Below are 24,910 nucleotides of genomic sequence, written 5' to 3'. Positions count from 1 at the left end.
TTGCAGCTCACTGAAATCCCAAGTATCCGCCCATCTGTCAAGTTTTCAGGCCGCAACATGTCCTCTTGGTTGAAAATCAGAGTGTTCTCTGTGAACGTTGGGGTCAGCTTTTTGATCCAGCCGTCTATGGAACACGTGTACACCGCAACGTTGTGCTGGCTGACCGCTAGTGAGACCACAGGAAGCGAGTGAAGCCCCGCCACGTGAGAGTTGTGTACATTCAGTCCAGCTGGAGAAATCATGAGCAAACACCAGAAGACGTAGCAGCCTCGCGAGGCAACGATGAGGCTGCAGCTGGATTTATGAATCGGATGGATCATCGGGACGCATTTGAGGTTTTCTACGGCGATCTCGTCGCATTCCTTCCAGAGGATGACGGGATGTCGGAGGGTGAAGTAGCCCTTCACGCCTGATAGGCTGACTGGCATGATCTTTACGGGTCCCACCTCGCTACCAATGATCAGGCCGCTCATCCGCCGATCTGCACTTTCATACTCCCACCACGCCAAATCGCTGGGTCTGGTCACACCTGATTCAATGATGTCATAAAACACAACGTCTGACCCGTTTAGAAAGGGCAACACAAATTTCCACAAAACAAGGTCCCCGTTTTCCATCAGGACGGCGAGGAGGACCATCTCCACATCTAAGCATGTGTTGTCTGTCTGGACCTGCTTGATGGTGTAAACACTGGACCACTCCATCCTCAGAGGGGTCTGCATACGGAAACGCCGCTGCAGCTCGTCAAAGTCCAGAAGGTTCGCCTGCGATGGCTGGCCGTCCTTTTTGGCATAGCCTCGCTCCTTAAGCCTGCGACTGTACATTTTAGTGAGGTCGACAAGCATGTTCCACTCCAGACGCTTATAGCTATGGTGAATGGTGAGTCTGTGGTCGAGGGACAGGCACGCTAGCAGGCAGCGTCCGCTAGAGTCACAGCCTAACGGAGACCAGCTGGCGTACTTTATTCCTTTGTGCACTCCAACCAATGGGTTCATCACTCGGTCCGCCATGAAGACTTGCCTCACAGCAGGGTCGGGATGGGTGGTAAACTTCTCCATGGCTTCAGCTTGCTCCTCTGCTGGTCCCACCTGAGAGGTCACACCAGAAATAAAAGTTAGCCTGGAAGGTCACGTTTAAGGTCATTGCCCCGGTCACTTCAAGCGACATTCAAACTCTACTGGATTGAAACAGGAGAAAATCTCCTTTGTTCCCAATGTTGGAATGGAGCGGCAGCTTCTCATTGTCTTCTAAAAGGAGGTTTTAACGCTGCGTACAACGTCAGGTGGTGTTTATTTTTGGGGGATCTGTATAGAAGCGAGGTATTGTTTCCATTAATGACACAGCGTACAGTGGTTTGTTTGTTACACCCAAACACCAATAAACATACTTTTTTTTAACGCTTCTTCGCTCTCCTGGACAGAGACATCAGATGTTGCACCTGCTGGAGCCACTCTCCCACTGCGGGGGGGTCACAGCCCCCAGTTACCTGTATAGCAGCGTCCCAACAGATCCTCCATCTATGTCTTGTTCCAGTAACCCACTCCCCACCAGGCTGCACTGGTTCTCTAACACCTGATGTGGACCTCGTTGCCCCGGGCAACGTCTGAGCTGGAATGACTGGTGTGTTTGTGGTTTCACTCGTCCTGAGGTAGGCGAGCAGCATGAAGGGCCTTAGATGAAAGTGTTCAGTTCCCCCAGGATCATCCAACACCAGATACAAGTTCTACAAACATCTTGAATAAAAAGTTACCAGCAACATTTCGTCCCTAATGGCACAACATCAGTATGGGGGGAAGTTAGTCATTTTTTAATATATCAGTAAGTTCAGGTTTGTCAGCATTGACAGTTGCAACATATAAGCATTAAAAGTATAATATCACGTGTTCCCATCTGTATACATTTCGATTAAAATGGGGCAGGAACGCATTAGAATCTGATTGGTTCTTCAGTCATGGAGAGATTCAACACATTTAAAGTTCCGAACAGTCATTAAATCATGGTTATGTTACCGCCATGTTCAAGTGTTGCTGACAGAACGCAGGGTTTTTCTCATCTGGACTGTGAGGAGTTTTTTTTAATCCTTGAATTCTCAGGCAGACGTGCGTGCGCGACTGCGGCGTGGCGAGCATGGAGGGAGGAGAGGGAAATACGTGAACTAGTTGGAGACGCAGTCAGTATTTTGAGTGTCAGGGCCAAAGACGGGAACTCCCCTGGCCGTTGTCCACAATGTGGCCCTAAATTGTTTTCAATCGCGAAAAAACTCCAGACCGGATTTGCTGAGCCATCTGAGAGAACAGCACAACGCGTGAAATCTTGTTGGCGCCGAGAGCAACGCTTGACCTGCGCTGCTAGTGGACGTCCTCCAGTAAAACAAACCAAGCTGGGTTTGTCCCGTCCAAATCAGCCCTAAGGAACATGAGAAATCAAGTAAGAAGCACAGGACTTTGAGCGCTAACTGATACATGTGCAGAGTAACTTGCCCGACACATTACAGGAATGTCCCAGTTGTACTAAAACATTCAAAAGCACAGCGCCCTAATCTACAGTAAGAACATTCAGATGACATCAACAAAAAAGCCTCGCTTCACAAAAAAGAGGGGCCATGTGGTAACGTGATGACTCAGAGGTTCAGATTAACGCCACACTTTATATTTCTGAAGAGCAAACTAATTCTCGCTGAGTCTGCAGGAGCTCTGGTGTGTGTTCAGGATGTACAGCTTGAGAGATGATGACTGCAGTAATTAAAGCTTGGAGATATTTGAAAAGACAGACACGAGCGTCACCACGTACAGTTTCACGCTCACCATCATGTACAGATCAGCCATAACGTTAGAACTGCCTCATCGGCGTATTTCTCCTCAGACGTGGCACGGCTTCGATAGATGTGGTTGTTTTGGCAGCAGCCTGGCACCGGGATCCTCAGGTAACATGCGGCCTCCAACAATCGCCGTGTGCTAATCTTCACGTCCCATTTCAGCAACACTCATTCTTAGGAACAGCGTGCGAACCATATGGAGAGGCGACAACGGGAAACACATTTCCCCTTCTGTCACTGTGCCTTATGAATTATAAAAAATTTAAAAAAAGATATCGGCTACATCCAATATTTTGTCTGCCAAGCTCATTTTGGAGTGGAGACAATCCTATAAACAATCGGGTTTGCATGCCAGAGCAGCTGCACTGAGACACATTTAATACAGCAGAATCAGTTCTCGCTTTTTAATCAACGTTCCTATTCTGTGGCTTGAATTATTTCACTTTCCGTTTAGCAAGTAAATAATAAAAATACAGAAGCATCAAGCACTGCCAAACTAATAGCACACGAGTGAATTATAACTTGGCTTGGAGGATTTCAGGCATGTTTACACAATTTGCTTAACAAACACATAAACATCAGCGGCGCTCACGTTCACAGATGCCATTGTGGAATCACCTGTGAGACCCACCTGAGGTGTGCGACCCGGGACCCGGAACTACAGCTGCACCTTTGATCGGCGTCAGCCTGAGCGATTATATAACCGCAAGGGGGGGGGGGGGGGGTGTAAATATATATATATATATATACATACACACACACTGTTTATATGTGTGTGTATTTTCCTGAATGTTGCAGAAATGGCTTTTGTTTTAAGATAATCTTATCAAAAATATTTATTCAGTACTCAAAATAACATTTACATTATTTTGCAGGACCATCATTAAATAAATAGCAATAACAAAAGGCATCTTAATCCAAATATTTTTTTCGATGATTATTTAATTTAACCGTTTCGTTATTTTCCCAAAATACATAGCAATACAAATATTTATACTCAGATGCCTTTATTGCTATTTACCAAATCAAATACTGCTATTTTAAAAGTACTGCCTAAATTCTTGTGAAGTTTGGAAATGTTTATGCGAGATGAAAAAACACCAATTTAAGAATTATTGGTTTGTGTTTCTGTGTTTTCTTTCCTGTTAAAACCTTCAAGTACTATCATGATGCCGTTGATATTTCAAATCGCAATCACAAAATTATACTCAGTAATTCCAGTCTGGCTTTGGCAGCAAATCGCGCAGCACGAGATGCGAGCCTCACAACACCTGCAATATGGTAAAGCACAGTAACTGCACATTTATGAAGGTGTTTAACTCATGAAAGTACATGTTGTACCAGAAAAAGACAGGTTCTTAACGTCCAGAGTATCAAAGCGTACGGCGGTGTGAACATCGGATGGCTCCCCTGCGTGAGTCAGAACCAGAAAACTTTATACAACACATGCATTTAGAAGAAGAAGAAGAAAAAAAAGTTCCAGTTTAAATCCTTCTTGAGTTTTTGTTCAACCAAGAACTGAGCCTACATGAGGATTCCTGGGAGAGTGACGGCACGAAGCCTGTGTGGAACCGTCTATCGCGGTAAAGCCAGGGCGATACAGCCGGTAGACGTCTGGCTCACTCTTGACCGGTGGTCCAGAAACACATGAGACAAAATCCAAAAGATGTCAGGCACCGTTTTTCTTTGACTGAGGTGAGACTGAAGTGCTCAGAGTTTTTATAAACCACAGCTTGTCTGCGGAGCCTGACTCAAGCTGACATACATAGAGAGACTGGAGCACATCAGGCGAGACTGGACGTGCTGCCATTAACCTGCGTCCCAAGAGGTTGTGGACCTTTCTGGAGGCGTTTGAGTAAACACAAACAAACAACACAATCATTCGGTATGTGACATCACACTCTGTGAAAAGGTTCTAGACATTTGCTTCACTGTGCCATGTAACACACACTTGGTGGAAGCAGATCATCTGCAACACACACACACACACACACACACACACACACACACACACACACACACACACACACAAAAACTACTCTTCGGAGCACAAGTTATAATAGTGCATAATTACCCGTAGTTTATGAACTTCGGAGGACACTGGAATTGAGGTCCTGTGCAGCGTCAGGTCCCGCTTGCTGCTGTGAACGTCGCACACCAGCTCCATCACCGACAGAGAGCTGGTGGTGCACACAGCCAGGCGGTGGTCCTGCGACCAAGTCAGCGGCTGCAGCCCGCTCACGGGGGCCAGGAGCGGGATGACAGGGTCCCGCCTGACCGGCACATCCTCCGCGCCGAATAGAACTCCGTTCTCGGTCTCTGACTCGGTCTTGATAGCGACATTCTCGGTCGGTGACTGTGTCGGAGCTGACGGACTGGTAGCCGCCATGTTTTCTAAGCAGCGGACGTGACGTATGCGTGAGGGCGCGACTGGAGGAAGGAGGGACTTCCTCTGCTCACCATAGACAGGCCACTGTGGATCATTGATGCTGTCAGCAACAACACGAAACACTGCCCCTACACACACACACACACACACACACACACACACACACACACACACACACACACACACACACACACACACACACATATAGATGTATACGTGTGTGTGTGTGTATTTTCCTCATTAATTCATTTATGTGTGTTTTCCTAGGACCCTTACCTATTTTAAGTTAACTAATTAGTCTTTTTTCTTTATAACAGCCTCTTGGCCACATGATATTTTCCTAGTAGGGCTGACCTATATCCAACAACAACAACAAATTATGGCATTGCAATTTTTTGGCAGATGTCGAATCTGGAATATGACATATAGGCTACATTAATTTTTTTTTTTTTTACACTTCCAACAAATGTGATTAATGAATTGTGGGGCTCTAAAGAGCCAAGAGGACCAACAGTGTTGAAATACTTGATTTTGTCATCTCTTTCTCATCTAATATTGGTATTTTCTATCATGTCAGGTCAATGTAGGGAAAAGAAAACGTGTATATGTCATGTCATCGTTCACAAAGGAGGGTTAGGAATGCAGCCTTCATCCACTCCTCCTGCCACAGCTGGTTCACTCATTCATACATGCAGGTAACATCTGATATTCCGAGCAGCTAATCTACATGTGAGGAGCATATGAACATGTAGGACAACGGCTCCGTCTGACTCCACGAGGAACTGGAGGTGCAGGTATTTAAATGTAAAACAAGCGACTCATTCCAATGCGCAGGATGATGGTTGCAGTTTTTGACCTGCCAGCTGTCAGAACTCGCACTGATCAAATGTAGAAAAGACCGTCCCTGATCTCCGAGATGTTGCCCTTTGACCTCTTCATTCCACCTGACTGCCAATCACTTCCCCCTTGAGCACAGTCCCTCGCTCAGATACGTTAATGAGTTTTATTATTACCACAAATGCTCGCTCTTCAGCGGCGTAAAGGCAACATTGGTTGTTGATTTTTTTGGGGTTTTTTTTGCTTTTTAAAAATACCTTTAAAATTGAATGTTGCTTTTTAGGGCTATAAATGGTAAACTGTTAAAAACAAGGTGACAAAAATGATCTTTATCCTCGCGCAATGACGGTAAAGTCTACAGAGTCAGTGCACCCTATTTGTATTTGACATGAATATGTCATAGATCACATGCTACCATATATCTATATGAATTAATGAACATTTCTTACAATCCAGCCCCTGTGTTCACACGTGCTCATTAAGCTAAGGTGAATTTCTCTGCATTTCCTGACATGCGGTGTTTTTGATTGCCGCTGGTCGAGACGCTTCCCCGGTGAGCGTCCTGCTAACGTATATCTGGGTAAATGATTTAGTGGAACAAGTCATGTTGCGGTGGCTGTGTGACATGCAAGTTTATCCATCATGTTACAGCAAAAGTGTGACAGACAAGGTTGATAGGCTAGTCCAGACCGGACCAGACCAGACCAGAACAGAATAGAATGGGCCAGACCAGACCAGACTATCACAGTTCAGCAGCAGCCTTATAAAGCCTGGCTGGAATATAAGGATGTATACACTGCACATTCATAGCTGTGCGTGTATAAAAATAGTTGTGCTGCTCTAATAAAAACAGCTTCTACTCAGCTGACAGAAATAAATATTTATGCGCAGTGAATAAATAAATCAGAAAATGGCTTCAAATACAGTGATTGAATGAATATGTATACTTTTTCATATACTTTTTTTTTCCATTAATAAACATCCCCACACCTGTGAGGAAAATTCTCATTACCATTAATGTTTGGTTACGTGTGAAAAATAAACAGAGAAATCCATTTCAAAATTCACCAGCTTACATGAAACTACGATTTATGACCGCATACATGGTTGGCTACAACATAGATATGTTTTCAAATGAATAAATAAAGTCATTAATTGTTGTAAATTCACATCTAATTTCTGTTCTATCTATAATATTTCCTTTTATTAAAAATGGCAAAAATTCCAGTGAAAATCAGCTGCTAGTTTTTTGCAGCCACGATGTCCCACAACAATGAAGCCGCTCAGCCTTGGACAGCGTGTCAGGACGTGTGCATCCTTGTCTTAATTAGATTAGATTAGATGAAACTTTAATGATCTCCATGGGGAGATTTTTTTAATCTCCTTGATGCATTCATTCAAAGACGTTGAAACAGTACTGACACTCAATGATGACATATCCCAGAAAAAAAGAAGAAAAAAAAAAAACAGAATAAAAACCTGCATTCAGTCCCTGACAGGCACCACATCCCTCATCTGTCTGGTCACCGAGAGATGGATCAGTCGCGATTCAGCGCTAATTAATAAAGATATCTTCAGTTGATGGCCCAGATATTTATCAGCATGCTTCATATGATGGGGAGCTGCTGGACAGGTCAGAGGTCAAACTGCTGCAGTCACATGCAGAGCTGCGGAGTCGCAGGCAGACGGTGATTTGTCAGTGCACATGAAAGCCGGCGGTGCCGCCGCTGCCTGACTCTCAGCAAGATGACAGCGGGACTTCAACAGACAGAGTTATTAGTCACAAAACAAATTGTTACAAATCTGTAAGACAAATATAGAATAGCGTGCCCGCCATGTTTTAATCTCTCATTTTTCTGTCTTTTGTTTCAATAATCGGAATGAATAAATGAACGAGGACCATGGTATGTTTCATTCTTAATGAAGCGTGTAGTCAATGAATATTTCAGACACCTGCTGTGTGTCTTTGGTGGGTTTTGACTGGGGACCCAATCCCAGTCCGTGATGTATGACTGTTGGATTAAACATTCATCAAATGCTGTCACAAAAACTTTATCCTCTACTGTCAACCGCACAAAAAGATGGAAACAGGCCACTGCACAGGCCGAAGGAGAAGCTCGGCTGTGATTCACTGCAGTTCTGATGTGGGAGTCGTGCGCGGGGCTCTGTGTGGCGTGGGTTTATGGATATAGATGGGGTCGGCTCAGGTCATTCCCCTTGCGTAGCTAAAGCGCACCTGCTGTCTTGTTATTGTCGAGAGGTTGGTCGTCAGCCTCTCAATCCTCAGCAGAGCACCTCCTTCGCTGCTGGCTGGTTCCAAGTGTCAGTGGAGCTGCTTACATGTATCTGGCGAGGAAGCCTGCAGGGACGTTTTGATGCATGGTTCATCATACATGTTTTAATCATTCAGTCTCTCAGACACCTCCCAGGAGGGGGCTGCTGCAGCACATTAACCACTACACACAATTAGTGATATAGTCATGATGATGATAATGAAATGTATTTAGAGCATATCAGCGTGGTTCATTCTGTTCGGGGAAACATCAGCAGGACTGGAGAAGCCTCAGCGCTCGGGCTCCTGGCGTTCTCCCCTCTGGAGACCGGCAGGGCTCGGCAGGTTGCCGCGTTAGAGATTAGCAGTCATAGCAGTCGACTTCACTCCTTCTGTGCCGTCAACTGCGAAAGCCTTACCTGACAGGTGTTACTCTCAATCAGCGCTCCTCTGCCCTCCAATGCTGTCCTGGGGGTGAGAAGGGATGATGAAGCCGCCCCCCTTTACACATTCTGACAGCCCCTAACAGGCAGTGAGATGTAGTGGGCTTACACCGGCAAAGCAAATCCCCACTCTCAATGAGAAGCCATTGTTATCACATCAGTGATATCAGTAGGAAACACAGCGCTGGCCTTTTATTTAGCTCCCCTCAGGGATGTTCAGTCACCTGTTAAAGGTCAAGGTGATAGGATGTCAGGATCAGACGGAGAGCTCCACACAAGCTGAAACTGCTGCAACTCCGAGGGAAACTAATGATCACTGGTTAAAAATAACACTAAGTTATGAGTAAAAAAAAAGAAAAAGAAAAAGAAAAGATTCATCTTTCTGCTAATGTTCCACTGAGGAACCTCTCCTGTCTGTCAGACCCACGTCTCCATCCAGTTATCGCTCAGCCGTATTTAACAGCAGAACAGGACGGTCACATGTGACAGGAAGGAGACAGAAATATCAGAAGAGGTACTACTGAATTATCTGCATGAGAACATATCTTCTGTATTTTTACAGAAATCCCATGGGAATAGAAAGCACTCAGTCAAAACCTTCACAAAGGTGAATCTGGTAGAAGCTCCATACTGCTCAGTTGTTGGGCTTGAGTGCTGCTGCTCTCTTGCCGGGCGTCTCAAGGTGTCGCAAAGAAAGGTGGTGACTTTGTCTGCCGAGGCGGCTGCTCCACTTATCACCCAGCTCAGCCCACGGGTTTGGAAATGACTCCCACCTTTGACGCTCCTCTGCTTTCCTCTGTGCTGCTTTGCTTTGTGAAGAATCACGATTGTTTAGTTGGGGAAATTTTAAAAAACTCGCTTCTTATGAAGGTGTGTGTGTGTGTGTGTGTGTGTGTGTGTGTGTGTGTGTGTGTGTGTGTGTGTGTGTGTGTGTGTGTGTACCTGAGGAAAACCTGGATTGGCCGCATCTCAGGAGCAACACTTCTATTTATTCCCCGTGATTACGGCTGAATTATTCATCCTGTGTGATGATTAATTAAAAAAGGTCCTGTGGCAGATACAGGCTGCAGTGACACACACTGTCATTCCCATGCGATGTGCTGGATGTCTCCGCCTGCTTTCCTCTGCATGCTTTTACAGAGGGTGTCCTCGCATTCATTAAATACCTCTTTAACCTAATTAAAATGTCAGAATTGAAGAGTTTAACCTCTCTCTTTAACCCTCTTTATCCTTATCAGGTTAACGACCGGGGCTGGTACACACTCACAACTAAAGCTTAGAGACACGACAGAACTGTGCTCACATGCAGGTCAATTTTTCGATTGACCTCAAAAGAACAATATTGTTCTAGATCAGAAATTGCACTGGTTTATGAGGCGATTCCTTCTTGAACTGTTAAGATACTCTGCTGCTGGGCGGCTTGGTTCCTGGTGTGTGGAGGAACGTCCACAGCAGCACTGAGAGGGAAATTTACTCTCAGAAACAGAGCTGTTCCACAGGTTGGAGGCTCTACGTGTGAAGGAAGGCTGAGGTCCAGATGCATTTTCAAAGTTTTCAAAGTTTGTTTTGCTCTGGGGAGTCCATCATCCCTTATCTGTTGATTTAGGTGGATGTGCCTACATTTCTACTGCATTTGTTGCTATGTATGAATATTCTATCATGGAGTGCTGAAAAGATAATATACTGGAACAGATTCCTCACCAGATTGATTCTCAGTGTTGGATTAAAAAAAAAAGGGTTTAGGAATAAATGATGAGAATCTAAGAAATCTCGACTGATGATTACTGTTTATCGCTTTAAGTGTTAAAAGGGGGTCGGGGTTTATTCAGTGTGCAACACCAGAACCATAAGATTACTGGGGTGACAGGTTGGTCCATCAAACAGGGTTCTGTGGTGTGGAAATGCAAAACAGAGCTATTCACACCGGAGCTGAGCGAGTGAGACGGCTCTGGGGCTGTTGCCTGGTGTGAGTTCTGGTATCCTTGGATGATCCTCCACGTTGATGGATTGAGTCCTCCCGTATTGGGTGGCGGGATACTGCCAGACTCAGGTAGCCAGCGGCTGTTGCATCCTCTGACCCAGTGTGGGCAGCTGGCAGTGGGCAGGGCATGCCCTGTGGCAGTGCCAGGGGAAGGCCAGGAGGGCTGGGGTCCGGGCCTGCTCCCGCCTCTGCTCAGGCCCTGCTAATGGAATGGGGTTGGGTCGTCCATATGGCACTTGTGAGAAGAACTGGTGACGCTGGAGGTTGGCAAGCAAAGCCACCAGGCAGTCTCCCGTTAGATATTAAACAGGACAGGGCCAGACCTGCGTGATCACCCCACGCCTGCCTACTGTTATGGATGTGCTCGCTGATGGGGATGGAAACACACCTGCACCAGAGGCACCCATCTGCCCTCACAGGATAATTCCGCTTCACTTTTAATGTGTGAATTAAAAACTGGAAATGTTTCTCATCTCATTCATCCTCAAACCATAAGGTTTTTAATTGTTTCCTCCCTTCATGGTGGCATTGGTTTCTATTTCTCTCACTCCAGTACAAAAAAACTAAGCCTCTTTATGCAAACTCCTTCACTGTTGCACAGTATATTTGAGCAAAATACCGCTGCACTAAATATGCTCTGTTCAATCAACTGTCCAGCGATGGTTTTCCACCTTTCAGGAGCTTCAGTACAGCAGCAAAACTTAACATCTCGGGGCCCGAGAGTGAGAGCCGAAGGAGGAGTTGCCTCAAGCGAGGATTTTCTAGCTTTAGCATTTGTCAGTAACAGCAGCTTCTTGAAGACAAATTCACAGCTGGAAAATAAAGTCTTATGATGTGTCTGTTAGTAGACACAATACTGGAATGTCTAACTCTAAGGTGATACCCAGAAAAATACTTGATAGTATATTATTTAATAAACCACAGGAGAAATAAATATTTATTCTTTTTATTATGTATTCATTATTTTAAGTAAAGCTAAGAACCGCATTGACATTAATGACAGCAATGATAGCAGTGCAAACAAAAAAGACAAACACATCTGCAACTCTAATGTAGCATATCAATGACACTATTTTTAAGTGTCCAGCAGTGGAGATGTTGAATAAATGGCTGGAACCCAGGTTTCTCTGCAGAGTAAACAGGGATGTGGTCCATGCTCATGTACTTTGCTGCAACCTTTTATTTTCTGTTCTGATGACTTGGCACCATGTTTTGTTGCGGCTCAGATAGAGTCGGTGGGGGAGGCTGCGAGCGTTTCTGGTTGGTTGCAGGTCGACGTGCTCTGAGACATCTGGGGCATTAAGAGAATCATAAGGCCTTTGAGACACAATTGTCTTAACTTATTAGATCAACACTGTTGATTAACGTTACGGACTAGAGGGATTGATAGTGTTGGCTGCCAAGCTAGCAAATTGTTATGCGTAACAGACTGTTAATGTTGCTGCCAGCTTATGGCTACTAATAAAATATTAACGTGTGCTAATAATAAATGTGTAAACCTTAAATAGTTTTGAAACAGGAGCTTTTCTAAGATCTTGAAATTCTCCATGGAAACTCCATAAAATACTTTTAAGTTTGAGGCGCTCCTCAAATTCGTCTCGCATCGTTTGCATGAAGGCTTGTCAAAATATGCTTCTCATATGCAAAATACTTTTAAAAGCCGGTTTTGTTTTGTCATTGTCAACGGAAACTGACCATGATGGCCCTGCAGCACCACCTCTGTCCAGTGTTTAGCATGTTTAGGCTGGTGACACAGGCCGGCTAACGGTGTGGTGCATGACAGCTAATGACAGCAGCTAGTGGGGGGGGCTGCAGCACACCTGTGCTAGGTTTGAGCGTCAGCTGGAGAAGGCGAACAAAGAAGACATTGCTGGTATCAGTACTCCTGCAAATGAGTACCACATTGAGTATGAACTGTCCGAGTAAAGCTATTTTTGGTGTCGGTGCAGTTAAGTTCTGGTTTGGTTTTGGCATAAAAAAAACAGCAACCATCACTACAACCTGCTCCCTGATGCTGTTTTATTTCTATGTTAAAACCCCCGTCTGTCACGTAGTCAAACCTGGGAATTCATGCACCCACCAATATAACGAACACTGACTGTTTTCTACTGGTGTTGTTTCGGTGCTACTAGCTAGTTATTGCTGAAATATTCCCGTTGTTGCTTTGGTGGAAAGAACGTAAGGGTAAAATAATCGTGAAGCACAAAAAAGACAAATGAACGTCCATGTCGTGTGTCTAATCTATTCATCTCCCACGCTGAAAGAAATCTTGCATGGAAGAAGAAGAATCCAATCCAAAGAACAATTGTGAGCAGTACTGCCTCATCCTGAGATATCTCTGTTTGCAGAAGTTAGAGTGAGAGGGCTTCACTGTTTGTAGAGAAAAACAGGTTAATGGACAAACACCTTGGAGGACATCCTCTAGTTGGAGGTCAAGGAAAAAATGCTTTGCCAGGATGTACATAGTATTATGTGAGCTGGCCAGAAAGCCTGAGTGTAGGCAATGAGGTGGACAAGGGAGAGCGGTGTAGCCCACCAGCCTTCTCTGGCACCGGCCCCACCTGGCTCCGGTCTGAGCTGCGTGGGATTGACAGAAGAGGAGGAAAGTGTGCTGAAGTGGCCTGCAGTGCTGCGGAGTTAAATATTGTGTTCACATACGGCATATACTGAGATAATGCCTACCCTGGAGAATAACTCCTTGGTGACTGTACCACACAGGCTGATGTAAACGAAACTAAAATTATCACTTCGGGGTGACGTGGGTAATTTGTACTGCAGACCTAAAAAAGGAGAAATAGCAAGAATTGTTGCAGTCAGCAAAAAGATGCGGCTTGACGTTGCCCTGCCCTGGTTTTCCTGTTAATACTCCATTAGAAAGTAAGGCCAGACTTTTAAACAGGTCTCTCTTACTAACCCTCCCTCTCTCTCTCTCCTCTTGCACCCTGTTTTCATCCTCCTCCTTCTTCTCCTTCCACCTCCCACCTCTCTGGATCTGGAACAAAAGCCACCTCCACTGCTGCCACCTCCCCTCCCCGTCTCCTGCTTTTCCATTTTATTGGTGACAGCTGCCGCGAAACAAACTCGCAGAGCGAGAGAAATGATGTGTCAGTGGAAGGTCCTTTAGCCCGTGCTGCTAATCTGTCACACGCCGTTTGTTGTTTACTGTTTCCTCCCGCTCGCCGACTGGCCGGCAGCATGCACCGTGCAGTAATGGCGACAGATGCTGACCCACAGAAGTGTGAATCTTGCCGATTTCTCCCTGCTGTCAACCTGTAAATTACAGCTATCGGGAGTAATTAGACCCGATAAAACCCTTCCAAGCTTCTCCCCCCTGGACGCACACACACAAACACACAGCTCTGGCCTAATAGTGACCTGAGTTTGCATCATCTTAGCTCAGAGAGCTACTAAAATGTCACCGTTGTAAACTGTAGATTATTGTGTGGCTGCTGAACTGATTAATGGTGGATTCCATTTTTTTGGTCGACATTTTAATTTCATTCCCCGAAACACGTCATGACTTTGAAGATGTCTGCCTTGGCTCTGAAGTTTGAGAGGTGAGTGCGTCTAGTGAACTATCTTCGCAGACATTGCCAGTCGTCCTCTACTTATCCTCACTGAGGTTTTACAAGGACAGCGGGGTCCTGGGCACAACCAGACATGTCAGCATCGGGGCCACTTCTTCATGCCCTGGCATCCGTGTTAGGCCTGCAACCACCACAGCGCCCACCACTGCCAAGCATGCTCTTAAAATCAGGGCCCGTGCCCCTTTAAGTAACTCGCTCTATACCACAAAGGTCACGCAGCCAGGTCTTGTCATCCTCTCCCTGACTCTCTGCCTCCTCCACCTCTTTCTCCAGCCCTCAGTTCGCACTTCCTGACCATTGGAACCAATCACTTTCCACCCCTCGCCTCCTTTGCCGCCAATGCCGAGCGGCAATCTGTCACCCGGGCACTAGGAGATGCCACCCTGCCGGCCGCCTTCCGTACACTGTGGTAATGGCTTCTGGCAGCCCTAGAAAGATAAGTAACCGGCAAAAAGGCAGGATAGTGGGATGAAGAGGGAGGGAGGGCTCAGGGCCAGAGAGGAGAGGACCCTCTCTCACATCCAAGCTGCCCCCATTTCGCCGCTGTTCGACCCTCCTCTCCCCCTTTCCCTCACCCCACATTGGCCCGGTCGCTTTGCACGATACTTCAGTGAATAAATGAGTCGTTTTAATCCGACTGACAAGCTGGCATTGCCCAGCCCTGCCCTCCATCTGTACTGGCGGCCAGCACAGCAGCAGGCCCCAGGCAGCCCGATGAGCCAATCCAACACACAGCTTATCCTGGCTGTAGCTTCAGGGACAGAAGGGTTAGAGCTCTATGCGGCAGCTAGCCTCTCCACCAAAAGAGCTATTTATATAAGAAAGGGATTAGCCGGTGGAGGCTTTGATGAACTGGAAAAAATTATGAATTTGCTCCCATCTTGCTCTTGAATTCCTTGTCTTCATAGACAAAAAAAGCAGTTTACTTCCCGCTTTCCACTGTGATTCTCAAAGCTACAATTATTCAGGGCAGCCGAGAGCTCGCTGACGTTTATGCAACCAACACAAAACTGAAACTAGCTTCATTTTATCGTCTCCATCACTGTTGGGTTAATTTTGCTCGGTCATCTTTGGCACAGCGAGAGACCAAATGCATGATGTCGACCGTCCCAACCAAATAACCCAAAGGGAGAGGGAAAAAAAAACAACAACTTGGCCACAGGAGGTGCTAAACCCTCTGCTCCATTTCCTCTCTCCACAAGCTCCCCTCCACTCCCGCTCTTAGCCATGTGTCACCTCCAAGTCGTTTGGGAAGGGACCTGGTAACATTTGAGTGCCCAATTAAGCGCAGGGGCTCAGTCCGGCCCCCCTCTGGGTTCCGTTCAGGCACGTCACCAATCAGCATGCTGCCATCTTCCCTCTTTACTTCAGCTCTTCTCTTCTACCTCTTTTTTCATCTCCCATCGATGTGATTGCAGGAACAAGAGGTTATGACCGTTTGATCCATGAGTGCGGAACCCTTCTGTAGTCGCTCACCGGGACGCTGAGGATTCAGTATTTTGCTGAATGATTAAGTACTGCTTTCTTAAATTAGCCTGGAAAACTTTGAGCAGAAACATAAAAGGGAAATATTATTATCTTCAAGGTCAACCAGGCGCTCATTATCACCCAGATTGAATAATTACTGGGCTTAAGAAGTGTAGAGAAAATAAAACTCTGTGTTAGCTCAGCCGGGCCTTTTGAAGTGTTTTAAAGGAGTGTTTATTCCCTTAACCAGAGTGAAAGAGCATCGTTGGATAATTTAGGTTACAGGCTCGGTGGCGACAGCTGGGCAGCATTGAAAGCCAACCAAATAGACATAAATCGCTTCCCCTTTCTTTTCAATAAGTAGGTTAATATCTCAGAATGGTGTTTAATGATTTATTCAGCACAGAGGCATGGACAGTGTAAAGGGACGGCAAGTGTTGTGTGGAATGTGGAAGGGAGGCGGAGGGGTGAGCACGGTTCGGCATGTCCCAGAGGCCGCCTCGGAGCACGTCGGCCCTGTTAAAGGAGTGCAGCAATGATACTCGCTCCTCTCGAGCCCTCTCCATATTAAACAAGTGCTTTGTAAGTGTGCCGTCATTACTATTCATCACAAATAAATACTTATGCACCGAGAGCTTAGCGCCCTGCTGCTTTACAGATCCATTATATCTGTCACCTGGTCGTCCTTTCTCCTTCTCCTCCCCTCTCTGCCTCTCTCTTCCTTTAGTGACTGAATGTTCCGCTGCCCTTCAACTCAGTAGTGTGCCGGGTGGGAGCCGGTGGCTCGGGCCCATGTGCCAAGCCTCCCTGCTTTGTGTCCCATATTCTGTGCCCTCACCTGAGGCCCAACAGGACAACCTTCCCAAGATGATGCCCTTCCACCGCTCTGGTTTGCACAAACACACCCACACAAACACCCTCAAGTTCAAACGTCCACTCCAGCCTTAGATGTTGGGGTAAAAGTCCACTGCACCCTGTCCTCTACGGTGGATTTTGGAAGGTGATCCTATCCTTTTTCCTCTGCCACGGAGCTTGGCGGGCTGGCTGGCTCCGTTGCAGCACGGCGTGCGCTGGACTGAGCCTGGGCCAGTGTGCTCAGAAGCTGATGAATTGCAGGCAAGATGCGGGGCGGCAGCCGGTGAGGAGCTCCGGCGAGCGGCCGTCACGCACTATCACCGTCTGCTCATGTGATGGGGGAAATTGGAGAGACAGCGCTGACAACTTAATTTAACACCAGATCTGGAGGAAGCCAGAGTGCCACTGTGCTCTGGATAATTGATAACTTTGCCACCCGGCCACACCTCACTTCACCTCACGACCACCGCAGCTCAACTCCTATCCGTCAGGATCAGCGGAGGACGCATTACTATGCAGATATTAGAGCTGTTTGCACTTTCAAACGCTTTCCACTGCAGAAGCGTGCAGCCTGTTTGTGGTGTGTTTCAGTTGTTACTTTTGGCACCATGTTGTCTAAACCCTCTCACTATTGATTTCAATTTGGAAAAAAATCTCATTAAAGAAGTAAACAAGACTAAAAAAATGATTGCCAACTTTTGAGCTTCAATACCAAACCCTAGCTTCGTTTAATAGCACACACAATCTCTCCCTACTTCTGAAGGCTGACTGCAGCACTGAAATCCTTTATCTCCCCGGGCCACAGCGGTGCGACGCTGCAGGGGAAGCATGCTGCCTGGATCTCCTTCATAGGCTGGTGGGGGCTGCCGAGCGGGAGCCCGGTTGACTGGTAATGCCTATTAATTACTGATACAAACTGCTAATTAGCAGACCAAACACTGGCGTGGGTACAGTTTGTTTCCCCTGCAGCAGTGATATTGAGTTCTAACACAAAGAGGCAGGAAACCTGAGCTGCCTGACGAGCACCAGAATCAAAGGAGGCTTGCCGCTAAGCACGCTTAATGCTAGGATCACGCACCAGAGAGGTCAAACAAAGGGCAAATCCAAATGTCATGAGGATGAGGCTGAGAATGACCTGCTGTAAGATCAGCATCGTAAAGCACTCTGTTATTACTTGAGCACAAGTGAGGTGTGGATAACAACCAGCTGATAAAATGTTGCTTTTATCAGGAAGGATGTTAGTCGACCCAAAAAGCTCCTCTCATCCATCCATCCATCCTTCTACCATTTATCTGTTTAGGGTCGGGGGGGTGGAGCCTATCCCAGCTGCCTTCGGGTGAGAGACGGGTTCACCCTGGACGGGTCGCCAGTCCATCTCAGGGCCATCAGGAGCAATTAGGGTCAGCTCATCTCATCTGGAGTTAAAAATAATTTCTTACTGCATTACATTTTATTTCTAAAATGAAATGTTCTTTTGAAATGTGGTTGGGCCTGAAGTAACCACGATCTCTTGAAGCCATCCTTCATCCAAAAAGTGTACTTGGCCCTTTAAGTACTCGCGACTAGTTGTCTGGAGCTCACAAAGACTTTTCAAACTGCTGTGTCACTTTTTTGTGACTCCAGGAGGTTTATGTAAACAAACTATAACCCCTCAGAAGCCGTGCTACGCAGCGGTGATACGGCTGGATAAACAAGGCATGCGTGAAAGCAGACGATGCTCTTGAGAGTTTGTAAACTTGCAGTTTTTTTGTTGTGTTTTTTTTCTCTCTTTTTTTTGTAGTCGCTGGCCACGATGAGCCATTGCATACATGGCTGGCTCTTTCTGCATTCTGAAGCAACAAAGAAGTAACGACGGAGGGGGAAAAAAATGCCTTCGTGAGCTTAAGACGCTTATTGGTGAGTATTTGAAAAACACAATACAGTTTTTGTGTAAAGTATCGTTTAACACCACATTGCCTGTTGTGGCATTTTACACAAGTTTCCACTCAAGCTAAAGGATGAACTGAAAAGACTGTGGCGGTCAAAGGTCACCTTCACCTCAAATGAATGCTTTATCTCTTCAGAAATGTGTTCAAATATGGAACAAACATCCACTGGGATTCAAGGATGAACCTACAAAAATAGCGGTGTTTATTTGTTTGTTTGTTTGTGTCTAAATCTGACAGCAGCTGGAGATGCGTTCTCATGCTCTGTTTGCAGCCCCGTGTTTCACAGCTTCAACCAAACCTGCCGTGCTACCGTAGCCTGGACCGAGTGCGAAACCTAAACCTCATCTTAAATTTATTGACACATTGTGACACATAATATTCACACGGTGAATTTCATTTCAATGGGCTGTTGTAAGGGATTGATAATAACGTTTTATCAAGAACAAATTACATAACAAACGCGCACATCTCAGCGTTGTTAAACCAGGAATTTCTTGTCACTATGTGATAGTCACTTTAGTGATTATTTCCCGTGTGGCATCAGATTATAATAGACGCCTACAAATCTCCAGTTGTCTCTTTTGTGGTTTTTTTTGCACCTTATTTAGTAACTTATTTGTAACGCTTGACAGCTTAGCTTGCTATTATTGTTACACCTTTAGAGGGTCTCACCTCCAGGCCCCGCCCAGCTCCTCTAAGCCAAGACAGGATGCTACCCCACCCTGCCACCAAAAAAAAAAAAAGAAAAAAAAGGAAGAATAACCGGCCACAAAGTGTCAACCAGCCTTAATCCCCTTTTAATTTCCTTGTGGGGCCTGCGCCAACGCTCTGGCTACAGCGTGAAGCTGGCCGCTGATGGCAGGATGGTGGTGGTGACAGGCAGGCAGGCAGGCAGCGCAGGCCTGGGGGTCTTTACTGGGATCCCAGCAAAGAAAATACAATAACCACACACTGCCACCACTGTTTGCCTTACACTTGAGTGGGATTTAGGTTTCCCCAGCACTCTGTCACAAGTATGCACACACACACTCACACACACACACACACACACGCAGGAGTGTCATTCAACTAGATTGTACTATGGTCATGTGCATGCTCTTTTTCTCGCTGCCTCTCTCGCGAGGGTGCACACACAAACACACACCTACATGCATATATTAAGTATGTGCTCCAGCACTCAAGCACACCCCTGATAATACCACTCTAGATGAGGCTATTTATATCTTAATTTATACAGGCTGGTCTCGGTGTAGGTCTTAATTTATACAGGCTGGTCTCGGTGTAGGGGCGATGGCCACACAGCTGCCCAATCCCCACCAATCCCACAATGCCAGAGTATTATCTCCTTTTGAACAGCAATTTATTTTCTTCCCTCCTCACTGTTATTCAAAAGTAAAGGTCCCGTCATTAAAATGTATGCTTTCTCGGTGCCTTCATGCTGGAAAAGGGCAGCAGGCGCATGGCAAGCACTCCCCCGTTCACATAATGAAAGGAGTAAAGGAAGAGCGAGGTGCAGAAGCTCAGTGGATGGTGTGCGCCTTTGTAACACATTTGCCCGAGAGGTGGGTTCAGCCGAACAAAATGGAGAAGGTTAACGTTATTCTTGCAGATGAAGGAATTTTTCATGACATTTACACACAGCAGGGATTTCTCTCCGGGAGCGCCGTCATAACAATCGAATATGCAGCCTGTGAGCGGTGGCACAAGCGTACAAAATATTAAAAACGCCTGCTTGTTCCAGGAATAATGCAGGACGTTAATGGAGTGCTAAATTTGCATCAATTATAGATGCGCAGAAAACGGTGAAAGAAAAGGTTTTCGTATTTTTTGAGATAGAGATTTTAGAGCACATTAGGGTTTGGACAAAATTGATATTGATATACTGCTGACAAATATTGCTACTTTTATTAAAACAGCCAGGATTTGACAGCCTTGTGTGTAAAGCTACAGGATTATACAAGTTTTTGTTTTATTTCAGCTGCCAAATTCCTTGAAACTGAAACAACGATTCAGTGAATAAATACCCACTTTCTGCATTTTTGCTGTTTCAGGGGGATTTTCCTTTTGCAGCTGCACAGATGTGCTGGAGTGTAATGAGGTGTCTTGATAGAAATGTATCGATTATTGCAGAATTGCTGCACGGTGACGCTTTTGTTAGGATGCAGTATCTCAGCCACTGCGATTCCAACTCTAATATACACACTTACGCGTTTGCATACACGCAAGCAGATTAATAAATCAATAAATAATTACAGTATCGTAGAAGTGTTTATGAATAGCGTAAGTATAGAACTCTAATTTTACTGTGAAAGACTACGATTATGTTTCCTGCAGAACTAAACTGATCAAATTAATCATTCACTTCCTTATGAATATAACTGGATATTTTTTACGACAACAGGATTTAACTTTCACAAAGCGTGATGGGTATAATGATCTGTTTCCCGAGAAACAAATACTTCACGAGTGAAGGAGCAAATCAAGAAAATAACCGGATAATGACAGGAGTCATCACTTGTTCTGTTTCTGACATTATTTCTGCTATGTCCTCTTCCTGTGTGTTAAATATCTGGACTGGGGAGTAAAAAAACAAAACAAAAAAACAGTGATGAATGTCTTCTTCTGTCTGGGAAGCTGAAAATCCACATTTTCTGTGGTTGCATCGACGTATAATTAGTTGATGAATCCAAATAAATAAGAGATCTGTCAATAATGAGATGGCTGCAGCCGGTGTCAGTGTGTCTCCTCTTCCCTCTTATTGAATTAATATTAAAGCATCTGCTATGTTGTTTGATTATAGATAAATCTCTCTAAGTGGAAAAGAGAATATTCAGACTGCGTCTATCAGGATTCCTCCGAGCGTCATTTCTCACTGCAAAGGTCTTTACAGCAACACGAGGGGTTAGCCTAGATTTCCAGTCCAGTCTCATTTAAGGCTAATTCCTGTGTGGGTCTGGATGTTTGATCCCAATGCCCATCTGAAGTAATTAAAGGGTTATTAGTAAACAGATATTCACGCTCGCTCACTCCTGCCAACTGTTTCATGCCATCTGCTGCCGGCACACGTGCTTTGACATTGGAAATATGCTCCTGAACCGACACGGGTGTTTGAACGCACAGGGACTGAACGGAGCTTTCATCAAGTCTAAACACAGTCAAACAGTGTCATCTTTGTGTGTGTGTGTGTGTGTGTGTGTGTGTGTGTGTGTGTGTGTGTGTGTGTGTGTGTGTGTGTAAAGTAAAGCATTAGCCTAAGCAGGACATTATAAGTCTGTTTGTGCTGTTTTAAACCTACTTAATTTCTTATTTCAATCCCTTTTAACTCCCAAGCTTTACTTTTGAAACCACTATTTTTCTTCTTCTTCTTCTTCTTCTTCTTCTTCTTCTTCTTCTTCTTCTTCTTCTTCCTCTTCTCCCTCCCTCCCTCCCTTCTCTGGCTCCAACTCTGCCCTCCTGTCTGTTTTTATCCTTTTTTTTATTTTCAGTAATATAGAAGGGATTAACCCTGCTGGCCCCTCGATGGTTGCTGTTTCATTTTATTCTTATTAAACTCTTAAGAACCTGCTTTATTATTCCTTTTTGATACTACCTCAATAATCCTCTGCCTGCCTCTGTGTTGTGTGTGTGTGTGTGTGTGTGTGTGTGTGTGTGTGTGTGTGTGCGTGCGTGCGCGTGGCAGGAAGCCACAGACCCGTAGGTGTGCTGTGTGATGGATGTGCGCTTGTGTTTCAGCTGGCAGGAAGTCCAGCTCACATTATACACACATTTTAATCACAACCTATAGAAGCACAGACACAATCTTCAGCTGGCACCTGAAAACCAGGCGTTTATCATGATTATGATTATGATTATTATTTAGTATTATTATTAATAATAATATTATTATTATTTCGCACATTTAAGACCTAAATATATTGACAGGAGTGTCATGAAATGACACGTCGTTCATTTCAGCTCATTGTCTCCTGTGTTTTTCTTCTCTTCAGCTGCACTTCGCCACTTCTGACAGATATATTTTTTTCCCGTTCATGTCGACGAGGCTATTACCGCTGATGGGTCTCTAGTGTTTGCTGTGATCTTCCGTACAGCGCGCCGCATTGATTTTGTGAAACCTCTGATAAATCTCAGACAGGAACCAGACAGGAGTGTTGTCACAGCAAAGCTTCCCTGGATCACGCAGCGATTTCTCCTGCAGTTCCACTGACCTGCGGAGACGTTTATTTAGAAAAGCAGCACTGAGAGGTTCTGTGAGGTCTTATCTGTTAGTGTTTCATTGCTTCTGCTAAATATGAACATGAAGGGTCGGGGTGTGGATTAATCAGTCCAATTAGGATTGTCATTCCACATAGAATTTTCATGTGTGTGTTAAAAGAAAGGCCTTTGCAGAAGCTCCTTTTTTTGTCAGTTTGCAGGATGAATGGGGGGGGGGGGGGGGGGTAAATTAAGGTTTGATTTTATCCTGCAAGAGTAATGGCAAGTTAACCTATCATTTAGTGTGCTTTTGGAGAGCAGCTGTCCAAGTCCAGCTGTAAGCGTTTCAACCTGGAGACCAATCATCTCTTCATTAAAATTGTGATAGTGTAACGAGTGTCTCTGCAGGCAGCCGGGCGCTCCCAGGATCACACCATCGACTTAGCAAAAGGTCAACATTATTTGATTTTCTCCAAGATGACTATTTATACCTGTTTATCGACTGGCGTCTGCGAAAAGGCTTCTTAAGCACATTTCCTGTCTTTGCGCTCCCATTTGAGTCGCCTGAAGAGGAGTTTGCGTCCTCGTTTCTCATTTACGATCAACTTCATGCAAAAGGAGACAAAAGTGGGGAGCAGAGAAATGTAGTTGTTAGCTGCTCAGACAGTCCCCGGGGGGGGGGGGGTTAAGACCCTCTGTCCATCACAGCTTCATCCTCTATAGGTGCCACATATTTAGCCGTTTCAGCATCCCCCCCCCCCCCCACTTCTACTGTGTACTTCTACGGAAGCCCAGACATGAAATCATGAAAACAGCCCTCCTGGCTGGGCCGAGTAATGAGGTACAAATGTTCACTTTCCGCTTCTTAGATAATAAAAACGGAATTTTGACTTTAGTTTTGCAACAAAAACTACGTATGTGAATGATAATGAGAGAAGACGGTGAATGCGTTTCAGCTCCACTGCAGAGTGTGATGCTAAGTATGCTGTGAATTCTGTGCCTAAAATAAAAAATACAGTTGCGCTGAGCAGCCTGCGTGTTGCCTTAAAGATGTACTGCACTTTGGACACTTCATATAAAACTTTTAGAATATTCTGTTTTAAGTTAAAGTTAAATAAAAGAATTCAAAACTTTTTACTTTATCATTTTGAGTACATTTAGGAGCCTTCTTTACTTTTGCTCAAGTAAATAGGTTGAATCAGCACCTCCACTTTTACAAGTCTTATTTTTACTGAGTGTATCTGTACACGTACTTCTACTATGGCAAGTGAATATTTGTACTTCAGCCACGTCAGTTTACATGAAGAACGACAACCACATTTCTCCGCGATGTAGTTATAAGGCAAAAGAAGCTTTTTTCTTCTTGTGATAATGAGTTGATCATCACAAAGCTCTAACTAACAAGACGCGTTAGCATGTTAGCAGGAGGAAGCTCGCCTCCGTACCTCAGCAGAAATAAATGACATGAAGAGGAAGGCAAAAAAAAAAAAAAAAAGGCAGTTCTTGGCTTCCGTATTTCTCTGTCCTCCTCATTCCTTGATTTTCATTCTCCCCCTCTCTTTCTCTCTCGCTCTCCCCCCTTGTCTCTTTCTCCTCACCTTCTTGCAAACACAGACACAACCCTACCCACACACACACACACACACACACACACACACCTCCTGCCCGTGCACCGGGGTCATGCCGTCAAAATGACTCTTTTTATTACAGTTCATAAACAGCGGCTCCCTCGGCGGCCCCGGGAAATTTCACATAAACTTTGATCAAACAGACGTTAGCCTCCCTGGTCCTCTAGCACCTCTCTCTACGCATGAAAATAGCTCCGCTCAATCACAGGCAGAGAAAACACGCCGAAAACAGTGCAAATAGCAAGGCAGTCACCGATATATCAAGTCATTATTGACCAGAACACTAGGGAATAGATCTCATATAAAAACAATAACTTTACCTCCCCCCCACATCCCCCCCCTCATCCTCACCTCTTCTCCCCTCCCCTCTTTTAGTGGAGGAGGAAATGTGAGAGATGCACAGGCAGTAAACTTTGTGGCTTAAAATTAATAGCTTTGAAGGGAGCTTAGGTGAGCCGTCCAACGTGATAAAAGCCTAAAAAATAAAAAGCGGCGGTTGATTTAAGCGTGTGTGCGT

At 45.3% G+C, this 24,910-nt stretch overlaps 1 protein-coding gene and 1 long non-coding RNA gene across 3 annotated transcripts in view; one reads left to right on the top strand and one right to left on the bottom strand.

Annotated features, from left to right (window-relative positions):
- Positions 1-5,266, bottom strand: part of gtf3c4 (general transcription factor IIIC, polypeptide 4) — an 11,411-nt gene extending 6,145 nt beyond the window's left edge. Inside the window, exons 1-2 of one of the 2 annotated variants that reach the window (XM_086186988.1) lie at positions 4,890-5,266; positions 1-1,088 (exon numbers count right to left, since the gene is read on the bottom strand). The exon at positions 1-1,088 is cut by the window's left edge and continues 643 nt beyond it. In XM_086186988.1, the coding sequence (XP_086043114.1) occupies positions 1-1,088; positions 4,890-5,204 (1,403 nt within the window). In that variant the 5' untranslated portion in view covers positions 5,205-5,266. The remainder of the gene's footprint in view (positions 1,089-4,889) is intronic. The other variant, XM_086186989.1, reaches the window with a different exon arrangement.
- Positions 5,267-17,764: 12,498 nt separating this feature from the next.
- LOC147244264 (uncharacterized) lies at positions 17,765-18,463 on the top strand. Its single transcript, XR_015110479.1, has 3 exons — positions 17,765-17,786; positions 17,947-18,046; positions 18,427-18,463. It is a non-coding gene; the product is annotated as an uncharacterized LOC147244264 (long non-coding RNA).
- The last annotated feature ends 6,447 nt before the right edge of the window (positions 18,464-24,910 follow it).

The sequence above is a fragment of the Aulostomus chinensis genome, chromosome 19, assembly GCF_037954235.1.
Source record: "Aulostomus chinensis isolate RoL2024-O1b breed Wild chromosome 19, RoL_Achi_v1.0, whole genome shotgun sequence".
Taxonomy (NCBI): Eukaryota; Metazoa; Chordata; class Actinopteri; order Syngnathiformes; family Aulostomidae; genus Aulostomus; species Aulostomus chinensis.
Note: the sequence above shows the minus strand (reverse complement) of the source record. Positions and strands in the feature narration are given on the sequence as shown.